The sequence below is a fragment of the Solea solea genome, chromosome 9 (assembly GCF_958295425.1).
Source record: "Solea solea chromosome 9, fSolSol10.1, whole genome shotgun sequence".
NCBI classification, from domain to species: domain Eukaryota; kingdom Metazoa; phylum Chordata; class Actinopteri; order Pleuronectiformes; family Soleidae; genus Solea; species Solea solea.
In genome coordinates this window covers 3,843,977-3,861,637 of record NC_081142.1, presented here as the reverse complement: position 1 = coordinate 3,861,637, position 17,661 = coordinate 3,843,977, and the positions used below count along the sequence as shown (strand labels likewise).

Below are 17,661 nucleotides of genomic sequence, written 5' to 3'. Positions count from 1 at the left end.
ACCAGTGAGTTTCTAATCTGAAGTATATTTGGGCTGAATTGATGAGAACTATAATATGAACCATATTATTACACAATATGCTATGATAATGAGTTTTAAAGAAGAGCAGCCATGGGTTACCAAACAGACTGTCAGTATAATTCTTATGATTAGCCTGTCTAAAAGTAGAAAAGCCATAGCAATCAAGAGTTTTCTTGGTTCAACATAAGGCCAAAGCAGTAAATAACAAGGAAATGGTTGATTTGTAACAGTGGTTGCAAGAGAAAGGGCATCTCTTACTCTAATTATGTGTTTTTAAGGGGTTTCAGTGAATAATAAAACATTTTATGACATTTTGTACTGGCATTGACCCAGACTTTATGTTCCCACAAAATTGGATAACACTTAAAGTAGTTATGATGCAGTCTTGACAGAGAAGTCTACAATATGATAAACATTGTTTCTGAAAAAACACATACATTTAGTTTTTCAGAGCTTTCAGAACCATTGAAGAAATTCCATTAATCTCACATCAACACCCCTGAGTCAAAGTCCCATCAGATAAGACTTAAACCACAGCTATCTTTGTAGCAATATACAAGTAGGTCAAATGCAAAGATATGTCTTTTTGTACTTGAGTTGACCAAAGTGAAAGTGAAACAACATCCTACAGTATCTTATACTGAACTAGTGTATTTATAATCTTTATGCAGGTTCTCTTTGTTTATTTATGTCATTTTTGCATACACCTAATGCATCCAGCATCCAGATGTCTAGAATGTAATCTTGATCAAATTTGTCTTGTGTTAATTGTAATACTTTTGATAATTTAACCTTTATCAAACAAAATTGCCAATTTCACAGCAAGGGATTTTCATGCAGCATCTGTCGGGTTTTTATGCCTCAATGCTGACAGCAGCTGTGACCAGAGGCATTGTGCTTTTGTATTATCCATCTGCTTCTTTCTAATAAATAAGACATCTCATATGCCTTGAGGAATCTTATTTATATTTTGTGCAAAAGTTCACTTAGATTTAAGGATCAAGTTTATTGTGGCCTCAGAAAATATGTTTTTGGCTGCAACTCACTAAATTCCTGATTTCACACTAAAATACTGATGTTGTGGGGAAATGATGAGATTTTATATCTAAAGGATCAGAGGTTGGCACGACAGCAACATATTGTTTCAGTAAGATCGATTTTTCTGACTTTTATTCACTGCTATATGACAAAAACAGAGGAGAAGATAATGACACAATGCATTGTACTGAATATAAAGTTAGACAATGAATTGATGTGGTCATTGTATTGATCTTCTTTGCTGTTGGGCATAACAATTGTGGTGTGTGAATTTATACAGTTTACTTAACAATTAGCAATGTGAACTGCAACTTGATTGGTTGGTGTAGGCAATTTTGTAAGACACAATTGGGAGACAGGAATGTCTCATTTAGTCTAAAGGTTTGGGTAAAACCCAGGTCTTCATTTTACATATCATTCAGCTTGACTTTAACCCTCAGTGGCACACCCCTGGTAAATTGCTGCTCGAATAATACACAACTCCTTATATGGACATCCTGGGGTGTGTGTTTTGCGTTTTGAGTAAAAGTGAAAGTGATTCATTATTTATCATACCCTTTTCTTTTTCTTTTTTTTTTAATGGGAGTAGTGATTATTGTGCAGAAGTCACAAAATAGATGTTTTCTTTAATTATTTGTTCCTAAAAATTAGGCAAGCAAACTTTGAACTGTGATGTATTTCTAAATTTAACAAATTCAGTCTGATTTTAAAACATTTGAGTACTTTTTGCTCAGGTGTGTTTATATAGAATTTCATCAGATTGCCTATAGGTTGTGCTGAAAAAAAAGGATATAAGACACTATGTTGCATATTCTTATAGCCTCTGTATATACATTTAAACTAGGGATGCACGATATATCGGCATTAATATTGGTATCGGCCGATGTTCGTCATTTTTTAACATATCGGCATCGGTGCAATGAGTAAAACTGCGCCGATTTTAACAACCGATGTTTATACCCGTCTAATTGCTGTTTGTGTATGTGTGTCGGGAAGGGGACAGCGTCAGTGACGCAAGCGCAGCACAAGGTGTGTGTGTGTGTGTTTGTGTGTGTGTGGAGGAGAGAGAATGTCAGCGGTGTGGGCGATTTTTCAGGGTGTCAATAGAAGATACGCGAAAAGCATTATGCAACACTTGCAAAGTCGAGGTAATGCGAGGAGGGTTCCGCGTCAAGTCATTCAATACCACAAATTTGATCATGTCATTTGAAAAACCGCCACCCAGAAGTACACAAACAACGGCAGGAAGCTAACGCTAGTAACATTAGGCAGCAGACAAAAAGAAAGCAGCGCAGCTGGGACTCGACCAAAGGAAGACAGTGGCCAGGGCAATAACGATCAAGGTAATGGAAATGATTGCTCTTGACGACCAGCCGAGGGTTCCGACGGTTGATAGCGCATATTGAACCCCGCAACAACCTGCCAAGTCGGCGCTACTTTTCCGATGTTTTGCAATTGAATAAATATCTGGTTGCCATGAATACTGGCAAGTTTGATAAAGTATTTTAACATGTTTTTTTTAATTATGGCAGCTCTTAGTAGAGCTTGTCAGGTATTGTTTCTCATATCTGTTGTGTAGTTTTATTGTGAAGGGAAGTGGCGCGGTTGTTGTTGCCGGGAGGAAGGGTTGTTGACTTTATTTACGTACCCAGTATAGACGCCCTTATCTCGGTTACAGTAACTTTGGCAGGGTATTATTTTTATTTATGTTCATGTTTGTAATTTATGATCCAAACTTTCTCACAGGAGTTTAGTGAGTTGAGGGAGTTAAACTGTACTTTAATTTAGTTACACACTTGCTACAAGTGGTAAATGTTTCTAAAAACCTTTACTTGTAGTTGGTTACTTGTGTCTTATGTGACCTTGTTATTTGGAGGTAAAACATGTTTTGAAAATAAAGAAAGACATTCAAAAATTCAGCTTGCATGATTTTCATTCTGTACAAACTTTTATCATCTCAGAAACTTTTTTTTAAAAACATATATCGATATCGGTAAATATCGGTTATCGGCCATAGCAGCAATATTAATATCGGATATCGGTATCGGTGGAAATAGTCATATCGGTGCATCCCTAATTTAAACATAGTAATGGAAAAAGCAGCATAAGTGCTCTGTGTTCTAAGGGTTAAGCATGGTTTTACTAAGTTATGTTAGGCACAGGAAACAACCTGGAAGAACAGTATAGGTCAGTTGATTTTAAAATTACAGGTGATGTTAGCTTTTCCATTCTGAAGCTGTATTAGACATAACTGAACCAAAACACAGAAGCATAGGTAGCCACAAAACCTACAGAAGACTTTCACTTCATGCTTGAGCCCAGATTTGTGAATATGTCATTATGGTTCTATGGAAAACAGAAGAAGGAATAAAGTGATATAAAAATGCTTTGTGTTGGTATTTTAAACAGGGGGAGGGAAAAAAACAAAGGCGACAAGCAGTTTTTTGTACACTAGAAAGTGATGACGTCAGACGTGTCCTATCACCGTCATGGTTTCTCTGATTCATGTGGGGTTTCCCTAGTTTTCCATCGGCCTGTTGTAGCTCATCTGCATGTCTTCCTTACAGGTAACTACAAGAGCTTTTTTTATGGGATACACGTTGGCTGTAATTTTCTGCGCACAAAGTTTGGAAAAGTATAATGTTACAGTTGCCATTTATGTCTGGTCTTTGTTTAAATAAGCTCCTTGGTGAGTGGTGCGTTTCAGAGACGCAGCTTTGGTTTCATGGCACTGGAGATGTGGAATCTTAATGTTGCCTGTTTGAGTAAGAGAGAGAGGCGTTTTGTGCTCATGTTGTGCTTTCTCAGCTGTTCTTTCTGGTTTTGGACACTCCCTGCCATGTGAGGCATGCAGAGAAAATGTAAGCCACGGGGTCATCATGACTAATCCACTGCCTCACACTCAGTCCCCTTTTCCTCCTCCATTTTCCCCATCCATCACATCACATGGCGACCCTGCTTGTTTTCTTTCCACAATGCAACACAATGTTACTTTTGCTGGATTTGCTGCAATAAAAGTAGGTTTTTGGTGACTGCTAAAGCTTTCTAATGGACCCTCAGTTCAGCATTAAAACGTCCTTGGTCTGAGTCTTGCAGTTTGAATAGCTGATACTCACTCAGACCTGGTTCAGTTCATTAAAATGCTTTCCAGACGCTTTAATCCGATATGATTGAATTCGACCATACTGTATTGAAGTTTGCATGTGTGCACACACACATGCAAATGAAAGGGAGAGAGAAAGAGAAAAAAAGAGATATAGGACAAAGTTCTTTTCACAATGCTTTAACATGAAATATGATTTTCACCAGTTGAAAAATAAATCATGTGTTAATGTCATGGCAGTAGCTACAAACAACCTTATGTATGAGTGATGATTGTTGTAAAAAAAAAAAGGGAATGTACTCCTGGTCAGAGGACATCAGCTGAGGAGTCTGTGACTAATCTGTCTGTAGCATTTGTTTATGCTCAGGAATGTGACCACGTGTCCTCAAACCACCTCTGAATGTGGTTTTGTGATCAGACCTTAGAATGGATTGGCACCCTTTTCTTTGCTACTGGTCAGTGACCAACCATAATGATGTTAGTTAAAAATAAAGTCATTTTACAGTGTTGCTTTAACATATCCAGAATCCAAAAGTGAAGCTTAATCCTTCGAATGTGTGTTTGTGATTATTTGTCAGGTGACTGCCATGTTTACTTCATCCAGTTCCCTATTTCAGTTGGAGCTGTAGAGTCATTTTGGTTTGCACAGCTTCCCGAGTTTGTTTTTGCAGTTCAGCAGAGCTCTGCTGGAACATCCTCATATTGTAAGGAAGGACACTGTGGCAGCATGTGGCCAGGATGTCTATCTCCATGTTGCTGGTAACTTGTGGGGGAAAAAGAGCCAAATGTTTATTTGCATTAGATTTAATAGACTTCCTTTTGAGATCCCTTGCCGCTTAGATTATCTCCCAATTACAATACATCATTAGATGACAAATGCAGTAGAATACAAGGCCATCGTACAGTTATATAGATGACTCTGACCTGTCACATTTTTAATAAACATGAGACATCATGTCTCTCATAATAGAAGTTCATATTCACCATTTAGATTGACATGAATCTAATCTTGATGTTTGCTTTTTATATTTCATATTTTGATTGATATTTAAAATGGCTTCACAGCTCGCAGAACTTGATCCTTGATATGTCAGAATCTGATTGGAGTCCTTTCTTGGAATTTCTTTTTGAAAAATAACATTTATACACCAAATCCTTTTGCTAATGAATTAATTAATATAAGCATTTTTTTAAATCCCTAAATGTGGGCAGTATAAAATAACAATGAGTGATGGAAACTTTGACAAAATGGAATTGAGGTTTTACCATAAAATTGTAATTCTAGTTATTTTTTGCACACACATCAATGAGTGATAGTGAATTTGACTTCTGCATTTAACCCATCCTTATTACACACCAGTAGTGAACACACACGAGCTGGGAGCAGGAGCAGTGGGCAGCACTTGTCTGCGCCCAGGGAGCAATGGGGAATTGGGTGCCTTGCTCGGGGGGCACCCCAGCCCTTCACTCGTCCCAGGCAACCCTCTGGTCCAATTTCTTTTCTTTTATCCACGGGCTGACAAAACATATTCCCGATTTTTATTAGGTCAGCAGAGGAATGAATGGCAGGTATTGGATTTCATTATCTTGCTGAGATCATGTCAAAAGCTCGAACCCTAACAAAATTGCTGCCAGTACCAACAAAAAACACCAGCACTGCACTTTCATAGTGGTTTGAAGATAAATTGCACATTTCGTCACAGCCACACGTGCACAACTGGCCAAGCCCGACATGGGTCATTTGTGGATCCACAGTGCGCGAAGCTTTATGCACAGTGTCAGAATGAAAACAAGACTTACTGGAAGACAAAAACCAAAACTCTTTTACTAACCACTCTGGCTAACCTCAAAGAGTGAACAGCACTCTGCGAGAATACACATTAACACACCTACTTTATGTGTACACACGCGCTGGTGCGCGCACACTCACACACACGCACACACACACACACACTTATACCTTGGCATGTTTAAGCATATTCACAGTCTCAGTCTCTTACTACATACTCACATTTGCAGCAATTCTGCTTTTATGACACATGACATTCTTGCTTTTTTGCAACACAAACACACACACATACTGTATGTGTAACCTTGATATCTACTGATTACAGTAATGCATGATTACATTTGGACCTTTCCAACAGCACACACACACACATCATTATATCTTTAGATATAAGCATATAAGCATAGTTCTCTTCTGAACCCAATGACCTCCAAACATACTGTATTATATACACATTTTTTTAATAATGCATAATTATTATAAATCTCTAGTTGGTTAATTTGGACATTTTGTTTGTATTTGAAGCCTTTTCCAGGAAAGTGGAAAGCACTTGTGCATCAGGTTTTTATTTTACTGGCACAGACGATTGTCTTGTTCTTGATTTCCTTACAGAAAGCAACCATATAAATTGGTTGATTTTTCTCCACTACTTCCTTATAACAATGTTACCCAATCATTTGGATGATCTGGTTTACAGGAGGAAGTTAAAGTATAATTTGAAGGTTCGTTAATAAGTCCTCTCTTTTGCATAGAGGTGTGTGTCCACGTTCCACCTGATATAGATCTAGTATGTGTGAAGTTTACCTTTGCATGGTTAAGGTGTTATCTGTTATTATATGTCTTATGTAACTCTTTAACCTTTAATTTAAATCTACTGCACCTTTATTTACATAATCCCTTAACACAGTCTGTCAATTTCCATGTGTAGAATTGACATTGTACAAGAAAACAAACTTCACAGGCACCTGCAATTTTACTGTGTAAAACCAGTTTGATCGAACAGTTTAAGGTGTAGTTTATCGGACACAAACACAAGTCTGTAGTTTTCACATTTCTGTAACAATTTCATTGCAAACAGATTAAATCATTGGTGTACTTGTCGCTAACTGATCTGCCTACCATCATTGTTCATTATGATCACGTTTAGTGTATTTCATGTCATTATGTAATCGGTGTCTATGAAGCTGTTAGCAGGCTGTTTCAGTGCAGACCTTTGACGTTAGAGCAGACAGGGGAGGGTGATATGTATGAGTGGCATCAGTGAAGCCTTCTTTTACAACCATTTCCAAGCTCCCACTACAAAGGATAACTTTTCTTTTTTTTCCAGACATTTTAAATTATTGATGAAAAAGTGGATTTCAACAAATAACATCAAAAATTGTTTCCTGAACAAATGACAGTAATCATCAGTATAACATTACAAAGCATTTCCTTCAGCACAGGTGGCACCTATTATACACGCATCATATCACTAGCACATCCAGCTAAAGTTAAACACAAGTCAAAAGTAAATGAGATCAGGAATGAAAAGGAAAATGAGGACTGGAAATGAAATGACTGAACGTAACATGAGCTCGATCAGCCACGTTGCACACTGTCAGCAGAAGGACATGGTGAACGTACAGATGGCAAAGCAGCAACATGTCGGTGTGATACATTAAGTGTGTTTGTCATGTTGTGAAGGGTGGATCCTTCTTTCTTTAGGCTGTAATGCAATGAGATGTGCGTATGTGTGTTAGAGTATTCTTAAGGAGCTTATCAATGATTCATGCCTCCCCAATGATCCAGTGTCCCACTGCACACACACACATATACACACAGTATTTAGAGGATTCCCACTCACACGATGACACCATGGGAAGGCGCCACTCAGTCTCTGACAGTCTTACTCCCATTCTGTCCAGCAGAGATGAACATTACAGTACCTCCACATGCTGGCCTGATATCATTATTCCTGGAAGCAGGGTTTGGAAATGGACCCCTGTCCAACAAATTGAACAAATGTCCTCATTTATGTCTGCCCCCTGTACAGTTAACATTCTGATGTCATTATGATATTGTCTTTGGTCAACATCTTGGATTTGTTGAAATAACCCATTTGCCATCAGATTCCAAGAATAATATTTTTTTCTGTGAAAGGGTCCTTGGTTCCAGTAAGTGGAAATATCTTCTATCTCAGATGAGTGTAAAAGTGTTCAGATAGAAATATGGGCTGACACATGAAAACCTCTGGACGTGGGCACATATGCAGCTTGCACTTGACCTGTAAATACATATTTTACCTTTTTAACTATCTTCTTGTTATGTTCTCAACGTTGCTCAAATAGGCCGAGCAAAGTCAGCTACGGACTATTTACAGGAGGCACATTTATTCTCAATAAGATTAGCTCTCTCTCATCCTCATCTTCCTCACATATACTTCACACACTTTATATTATTATTTCATTTAATATTACTTGTTATTTGTTTCATTTTGTATGCACTCCAGTCAAAATCCCTCCCCAGTAGAACAATATTTTCCTCCCAAGTACCACCAGAGGAAGCTTACTAATTCAGAATTTGTTCCACGTTTCATGCCAATTTAAAAATACAATACATTCATGTTAAAACAATCTCATATCTTTTTTACATTTGCACATCAGTGTAGAATCTTGTGATACATGATAATGCTCCACCATGTCTTAAATCTATGTTGGACGTTGAACTGAAGCTTGACTTAAAAGATGTGCATTTCACATTACAATATATGTCATTATCAGCCTCAGTGGAAACTTTATTTTCCCTTTGAAATCTTTTTGTGTCCCATATAAGACAAGAGTTGAATTGACAGGAGAATATTTTGACAGACTCACTGACAACTCAGTATTTGGATTCTTATACGTGAATCATTTCCTGGATTAATTAAAAAAACCAACAAACCTTCTTTGCTTCCTTCTTGTTGATTTTGACCTCTCTTAGTTATAAATCTATTTATTCTCTAATCATTACTCTGACAGAAGTCCTGAAGCTGAGCCTGTGCAGACAAATATATAAATACATATAGCAGAATATGAAGTAAGACAGACAGCCAGGCAGGGAGTCAGTCTCTAAATATAATAATCATTAAATAGTGGCCCTGGCCCATTAAATGTAGCATTGAGCAGTAGGGTGTGAGGAGTGGCCAGGTCCACAGCGCAAAACTGTTTACACTACAAATGCGGTTGAGTTACACCATGTACAGTAAAATGGGCCTGACTGCCAGTAACTCTAGTCACTTACCAACAAAAGCATCATTTCCTGAAAGCTCCTCCCCTACTCCCTCCCTCTTCTCCCCACCTCTCCCCTCCTCTCCACTCCATTCCCCTCCCCTGCTCGCTCTCTCTCTCACTCACTCACTCACTCACTCACTCACTTACTCCCCAACCACCTTCTTTTGAGATGTGAGGAACTAGTCCTCAATCACTATGACTAAGCCTGCTATGCAAATGCCTGACTGTCCTCCAGAACCAGGAAGCATGTTTTAGACTTGCCCGTGTCTCTGTTGGTGACAGCAGCACAGCTTGTGTGAGCTTGTGGCACAGAGTGTACCTGCGGTAGAGGCAGATGTGTGTTGAACCAAAGAGGAAGTGTCACAGGGCTCGTGAGAGTCCACGGTTGGGCTGAAGTGTACCCACTGTAAGGTGAATACCGTACACTCTGACCAACACATGGAAGAAGCTCTGGGATTGAGGGATTCAAGGTGAAGCAGGAGTGTATGTCTGTGTGTACTTTACCCCCCAGTACTGCAGCGTTTGGACCCATGTCGCTCATGCAGTTCTGGACTAAATTTTATTCACAGCTGGGACGACCGCTTCCCAAGGTACTGGTACTGATTACTTCTTTTTGCCACATGTTACGCTGAGTCAATCTGTTGTTTAAAGACTTGCTTTGTTGAAACTTAACCTATTCAAAGAGGTTTTATTTTCCTTATAGAGGAATCAATGACGTGTTAATTCCCCTCATAGTTAATTACTCTTTTATGACTTGAGTGTGCTTTTAATTTTAATGTCCCTGCATTTCCTCTGAAAATACTTCAGTTTAATTAAAAACTAATGCAGGCAGGCTCCTGATTTTTCTTTTCTCTGTGTTTTATGTCAGTGCTTGGTCTGCATTGGGACTTTTTTTTTTAACTAATAATATGACTTGATTTACCCTGTGATAGCTGAAATATTAAAATGGAAGGTAGATTTAACAGAGGCTTTGGATTTAGTCTGAATGTTGAAGTTAGGCCTGTTAGTAAGTCAGACGTCCGTGCTGAAAAGCATGTGCATCATTTAGACTCTTACTGCCAGCCAGGAACTATGACAAATGATTGTCTGCCTCAGTTCTTGCTGTCTTCCAGTAAGTGCAAGAACCTGATATCTTGTTAGGCTAAATAGCACTCGTGTCTGTTTTCTGGTACGCAATTAGATACACCCGTCATGATTTACTTTTTGCTGTGAATGGAAATGCATTGTTTGTTTGTTTTTTTGTTTTTAAATCTATCTTTCATTAAAATGTGCAGTATTGATGAAATTAAAACTCAGCATCAGCCCACAACAGTGTGAAGCCCACTGATTAAGCTGAGTATAGTTATTCAGCATTTTGCCCTCAAATGTTGTAGATTAAACAATATGTTTTTCATTAAGTGTAAACAAAATTGTAGCCAGCAGACTGTTGATAAGCAGTTAATTTGTATTCCCAGCTGTAGGGTCAGCGCTAAAAGGAAACAAATGATTGTTTTAATCATTAGACTGTAAAATGTACTTACTGCCAGTGAAGTAGATGGCTAGACATTAGCTCAGGCTGCAAATGATCCCGTTGCTTTGGACCATTTGCTTGTGTTAGTTTTTCTCTGACAAGCTGCCAGCTGACTCGAGAGTCTCTGTCCACAGCATTTGTAGTTAGTGTCCCAAACATTGTCATTATATCATTTTGATTGTGTGCATAACCTTTTATTGGCCATTTTAGAAATCCTATCGTAGCATGATCACATTGTAAGACACATGATTTATTTTGAAGGCTACCTGAAGTCTGACAAATTAGGTGGATTTCTTCCAAAATTATTGTCTTTTTGGTGTAAAATACAGACTTTTTTTTGTTAACTGGAACATTCACCAACCTGTTCTTAAACATGAAAGAGTGCAGCTGAGCTGCCGCAAAGTGGGCACATGTTCACAGTTTCCTGGTACTACATTAAACCTCAAGCATGACCAAGGCGTGCAGTTTACGGGAAGTGAATAAACAATGAGAGTAAGGATGAGTGACTGCATGGGGGGTGTGAGGATAAGTGGTGGAGAGAATGATGGGAGTGAGAAGGTAAAGGATGGGCAGGGTTTTTTTTACGCTGCACAGTTAACAGACGGACAGAGGACAAAAGAGGTTGCCGCCTTGCGTTTTTTCCTCGCTGCTTTTACTGATACCAATTCGTACCAGCGATAAGTGAACCTATGTCAGGAGCGCTGCGTTAAATGTATCGCGTCAGTGCCCATGTAAATTGTGAACTGTGTGATAACTTCAGCACGGTACAATTTAAAACGACAACTTAACAGCGTGATAATATTTTTTAAATATCGTTGGTATTAAAACAGTTCTTGCCACCTGGACACAGGACATGTGCACTTAATCTGTCTGGTCTGACAAAAGACACTAAGGACAAGCCTTGCAACAGAATGAGAGATTAACAGTCTCAGTTGGTGTTACGGTAGACTGTATAACAAAAGGAAGTTACGGATCATCTAGCTTATATGGTGAAACGTGATTTTAGTATTCACAGTATTGGTTTTTGCGTTTTGTGATGACATGGAAGAGATTCTGCTCTTTTCTTGTTTTGTTTGAGTTGTGATTCTTTTTCAGAAGCCTGAGCTTAAGTAAAAGACAGTGACTCACGAGAACAATTTAATTCAAAATTTACAATACACTTGGATTTTAATAGTGTTTTAATACATTTTAGTGTCAACTTCTTTTCATTCAAACTAAGATGTTTTACAGGGATTATTTCAAATACCGATTTATTTTAGAGTTTAATTAACACGTCACTGGTCCAGCCGCATAACACAGACAAATAAAACTACTAAACTCTGTCAAGATTTACTACAGAGCCTCTCGTATTGGATTAGGGACACAGCAGCTCAGTGTTTATAGTGATATCACACAGCAGGGAGGTCCTGGGTTCGAATCTGCTGGCCAGCTGGAACCTTTCTGATAAGAGTTTGCAGATTTTCCTTGTGTCTGAAGGCGGCTGACTGGAGCTGTGTGGTTTCTTCCCACAGTCCAGACACATACAGTACAGGTTACATGGCTCCAAAGTTTGACTGCATGTTTTTCTTATAATATGTTACTGACCGATCAAGGGTTTGCGTCACATCTTGTTTTCTTTTTTAGAAGCAGTTCCGTCACAGTTAAGATACCGCTTTTGTCCGATTTTTGAGGCATTTAAAAGCTATAATGCGTAATATGAGTGTTCAAAGCTTGTAGTACCAATACATTTTATTTAAAAAAAAATATTAAAGCATCTCTAGATGTTTTAGATCTCTTTTTCACCTCTTCCCTCTCACAATAGTCATGCCTCACCAATGTGACAACATTTCATTTAAGCCACTTTGTCCTCAAGCCAGTTGTACTGATTTTGTGAGTTCCCCCTTAACTTTGAAACATATTCAGTCCCATTAGCTTGTAAATATTTTTGAAGGCTTTTTATAACTTGAGATGGTTCACAGAATAATCAAATACAGAAACCAGCACACAACTATCATAAGATGGAAGTGCAGGAATAATCTGACAGAAAAGTTATTTCAGATAACCTGAAAACCTCATTGGTGTCAAACAGTAAAGTAAAATAAGAAACAGCAGTTGTCTCATGTCAGACACAGGTCTTTCTCTCTCCTTTCTTTCGATCCAAAAATGTCTCTCTGTCTTTCACATACTGTATGAGTCCCTGTCTTTTTTTCTTTTATGATAATATAATCTTCTTAACTGTGTGCACCTATGTATAACACACCTTGTGTTGTGTAAGAAGTTCAGTTATTCTCTTGTCCCCGTTTTTCATGACTGCTACGGTTGACAGCTTTTTCCACTCTTCTAAGTATTGTGCAGTACGCTGTGTCGAAATTTCTGCATAGCTACGACGTCATCTTGCGTCAGCAACACTCCCCTCACCTCCACCTTTCTCTAAACTGTGAATGTGGAGTCACGGATGCGGGCAGTTTCTCACACACAAGCACAAACTCACACTCAGTGGATGTAATTGTGATGTTTTTTCAGGGTTATTTTTACAAATCAATTGCAGAAGCCTCCTTTGTTTTGTGGAAGCATATCTTTTTTATGTAGATTTTGGGTTTAAACTATTTAGACAGTACTGTGTGAATCCCAACAATTTGTTAGGTGACTTCCTCTTAGCAACAAAACAACAAAATAGCAGCGCATCATGAAATTTCCCTTGTTGTGTCAGCTTTTTTTTTCTTTTTTTTGGCTCTATTCTCTCTGTTTTTCAGTTTTTCTCCTCTTTTACTCCTTTATACATTTAATTATTCTTTAACTTGAGAATGTGAATAGGTCAGATACATAATTCGCTGACAGCGCCCTGTGCATTTAACAGTCTTATTAGTTTAAGGTACCTGTTTAAGTACAAGCTTCATGGCTGTTGTTCACACATAGCTAAAGAGGCATTTCCTTAAGGCAGCTTTGTCATTTGCTTGTTGGGACACTTGACATGGCATCTTTTTAATTCCCAGAACATCTGAAAACACTGGAAAATTCCACGAGCCTTGTAAGCAGTAATTCTTGTTTTAGTCAGACTTGGCACCACATGAAGTCCTGCCTGTTAGGAAGTTGTTGGACTGGGTCTACCTCTTTGATTTGCATAGGATAGTTGGGCTAGAATCAGCTATATTTGGTTGCATACTATTATAAGGGTAGAAAAAGAATTATGCAATAATTGTCTTTTTCCTCAGGTCATCCATAGTATCAAAAATCTAAAAAAATAAGTTCAGCATGGTCAATCAGCTTTTTGGGAACACATGAAATTTAAAACATCAGTGTTAAATAGAATAAGTATTATTACCAGATGCTTTTTAGCATCAGCCTGGGCTTGAAGGGGCCCGTACGTGGTTGTGTAACACACTTGTCTTATAGAGCAAAGCAAGATTTAAATCTTTCCATGTGTTCCCGTTCACAAATACGGTCTCTTTTTTGACAAGTTGACTCCTTGCTCAAAGCTCTGTGACAGGATAACCCTATTTATATATTCATGTAAAAGGCAGCTTGTGCTCTCCGCAAAGCTCTTGGTGGGCTTAACCGTTACACAACCACAAACACATCAATTTTACATCAATGTAATACAGAAAACACAAAACCTCAGTAGCAACTTAATCAAAGCGCTTGTCTGCCAAAAAATCTGCATGTGAGAAGGTCAGGAAAGAAGAAAAGCTGAGAGCGGGGTGCTATTAACGTCACAGTGGAGACAGCCTGACATAACATAATACACACAGAAAGGGAGACACCAGTGGTAGCTTTTCAGTGCTTGGCCCCAGACCCATCTCATTAACACACACACACGGGCCATCAATCAGGTTCTTTTGACTCCAGCAAGGTCAACAGCTGACCCTATAGAGAGGAGGGGGCTGTTGTAGCCAGCTGGGGCAGGGGATTTAACAACCCCCAGTCACACCATCACAAGATCTGTGGCATTTAATTAGCATTATGAAGCCCTCTGATTCACAATTGAGATTTGAATAAAACCCCCCACCACAGTTACCATTGTTTTGGCAACATTTTAGGGTTTAGAATCAATCTAGTGTGCTGTAGTAATCTCGAAAGTATGTGTGAGTGAAAGACATTTTCTCAGTTGGTGTGTGTCAGCATTTGTTCTTAATGCCATCCGTCATTTGACTATGTGGCAGCTGATTATATCTCAGAAAAAGGGAGACATGCGGTTGCATATTAAATGTGTAAGAAAACCCTGTTGGATTAAACCACTTCTCTTCCTGCTGCAGAAATCCTTGGGAACACTAAAAGGATAAACATTCATTGTGCAGCTAAAAGGGAAGATAGACAAATAAGAATGACAACAACAAAATAAGAGGGAAGGAGTTAGACTGGGCAAGCGTAAGCCAGACATGACAAAAATGTATGCAGGGGGTGGTGAGGTCATTCAAGGTGTGTATCTCTGTGTGGGTGAGTGGGTGAGTGGTGAAGTGGGAGGCCCATGTGACTTGTTTCGTGGCCTTGGAAAAGCAGCCAAGCTGGCAGTGTGTAGGAGGGGGAAGCCCTGGGCCTGGTCTGGCTGCCTGGGGCCTCAGCTTGGCCTTGCACTGCGGCAGGTTGTTAAGTTTAACAGGATGTGACCAAGAACTGCTGTATGTATACAATTATACACCTGAAGTTTTCATCACAAGGTATTTTAGCCTCTAACATGTAGGATGAATATAATTTGCACCAGAAATGTGTCAAATGGGCACAGCATCAAAAATACCTGGCGGGGAAACAATAAAGAATCATTTCCCTGTCTATGCCGGCATCAGCAGCACGGTCACAGTCACAGTTAGTATTTATTTTAGCTTCAATATATGCTAAAGTTGCCTCTCATCATCATGGATTAGGAGTGTGGCATAAGTTGCTGTTTACATTGTAAATACATGGAGCTGTTTGTGTGTGGTTTAAGTTAAGAGGTTATTTTTCTTTTTTAAACCACTTCTGATAAACACTTTCTTCAACCACAACTATCAAGTAACTGCAGCTCTGCAGGCATCGTGCCAGTGTGAGGGACCCGTTACAGCCGTTTCTTTCATCGTTGTTCTCTCCGATAGTTATCTGTAGTCAGTTGTCGCAGAGTGCTTGCTCACTGTGTTAGGTCTCTTTATAATAATCGTAATAACCTTACCATATAGTCCAACAAATTTATTCCAAACAAATGTTGATCAGTGTTTCCCAGACCACAATTTATTCAGTTTCAATGGTTTCTTTGTTATTTGGAGCAAAAAAAACAGATAATATTCACAGTTAAGAAGCTGAAAAATCATATTTATGTTGGATCATTAGGATTTTCATATTATTCATATTGACCATGTGATACTGTATTGTTATTATGTGAAGTTCTGTATATATCGGAAGTATTATTGACAGTAGTTTTGTGTTGTGTTTTAGCCTCTGGTTGCTATGCTGATTTTCAAACACTATCTTGGAGAAAATAATGCAATATATCACCTTCCTCACCTATCTCATTATGTTGCAATATTATCTTATGTCACTCCTGAAACATTTATGTATTGTATGGCCAGGATATTATCAATACTCAACCCTGTTTCGGAGTATCATACACATGTTCTTCTCTGTTAATGGACGCACATTAACGCACACTCATACACTGTGATATTTTTTCCCCAGCTGTTCCCAGAAATAACAATAAAAGTTTTGAGTATATTGAATTCCCCGAAAGCTAAATGAAAAGAAACACTCACAGAAATACACACACACACACACATGCAGATGTTTTTTTTATTGTGCAGCGGAGAGAATGGGGAGGGGGGACAGAAAGGCAGGATTAGTAGTTTTATGGTTTTGTGGCTGTGTGTTTTGGATGCTGCCAGATTAGCATCAGAGCAGTTGGAATTCAGGCCCTTATCTTTGCTTGGCAGGACCCAGTCTTGGGAGCAATAGACGAGAGTACAAACACTGCTGCCTCAGTTGCGCTCTAATTAGCAACTCAATCAGCATTGCACTGAGGTCAGCCATGTCTTGATTAGAATCAAAGTAGACCTGGACCAGTTTTCAGTGTTTCCCCTGGATCTGAACTAGTCCTTAATATCAGTCATTCCTGGAGACCGGGTCAGAATGTTTTGCAGCCTTTTATGTAAGATTAATGTGTGTACAAAAAAAACTATTGCTGTTCGCAGTAAAACAGTTGTAAGAAATGTTACAATATGCACAAATTTGCTCTTTTTCATATTGGGAATTGGGTGGAGCGAATTAACCATCTTTAAACTTTAAATACAAATCACATATTTACAGAACTAATTGATTTAGGTCTGATTTTAGCCAGGTTTTGAATTAATCCATTATTGTGTCGCACAGACTTTCATAACAATAAACCGCTTGTACAGGAAAATAATATTATGATGGCTTAAAACATGAATCATAACCCATTGTATTCTGTTATTTCAATTGTTTATTACTTTTACCAAATGGTGACAAATCCTGTGTGGAACAATACATGTGTGTCCTTGCTTCTCTGTAGTTTTCCACATATCTTTGTCTGTAGAATATTGCCTCTGGTGTCCCTTTTCTGAGCATTCCTTTTTACACATCTATCCACACTCAGAACAGCTAAGAAAGGAGGGAGTAGAGCAAGGAGTGAGAAGCCGGAGAATGAGATGAGAATGGAAGGCCCTGTTCACAGAATAAACAATCAGACTGGAGTCAAGAAGGGTGGTGATGGGTTATGTGTTTGGGAGTGGTAGTCATATTTTACGGGGGCCCTCACACATCTGACCCTCTGTCACCCCAGAAAAGGCATGCAGTTGTTCCACTCAGCTGTTTGTCTGCTGCAACAACTTTGGAGCAACTGTTTTTTTCCGAGCTCATGCCTGATCTTGCCCTCAGGAAGCACACAGACACACAAACACGTACAGAGAGAGAGGAAAACAGAAAGGCAGGGTGAGCGAGTTTAAGAGAGAAACATAATAATCATACCGCTAACAGCAAACACTGATAAGGT

At 38.8% G+C, this 17,661-nt stretch overlaps 1 protein-coding gene across 8 annotated transcripts in view; it reads left to right on the top strand.

Moving 5' to 3' along the window:
* sbno2b (strawberry notch homolog 2b) overlaps nt 1–17,661 on the top strand; it is a 63,093-nt gene that overhangs the window by 22,606 nt on the left and 22,826 nt on the right. The window contains exon 1 of one of the 8 annotated variants that reach the window (XM_058638648.1): nt 9,349–9,789. The exons of the other annotated variants lie outside the window; for them this stretch is intronic. Coding sequence (XP_058494631.1) covers nt 9,685–9,789 — 105 coding nt within the window. The 5' untranslated portion in view covers nt 9,349–9,684. Of the gene's footprint in view, nt 1–9,348; nt 9,790–17,661 lie in introns of those variants that run through there. 8 annotated transcript variants of the gene reach the window in all.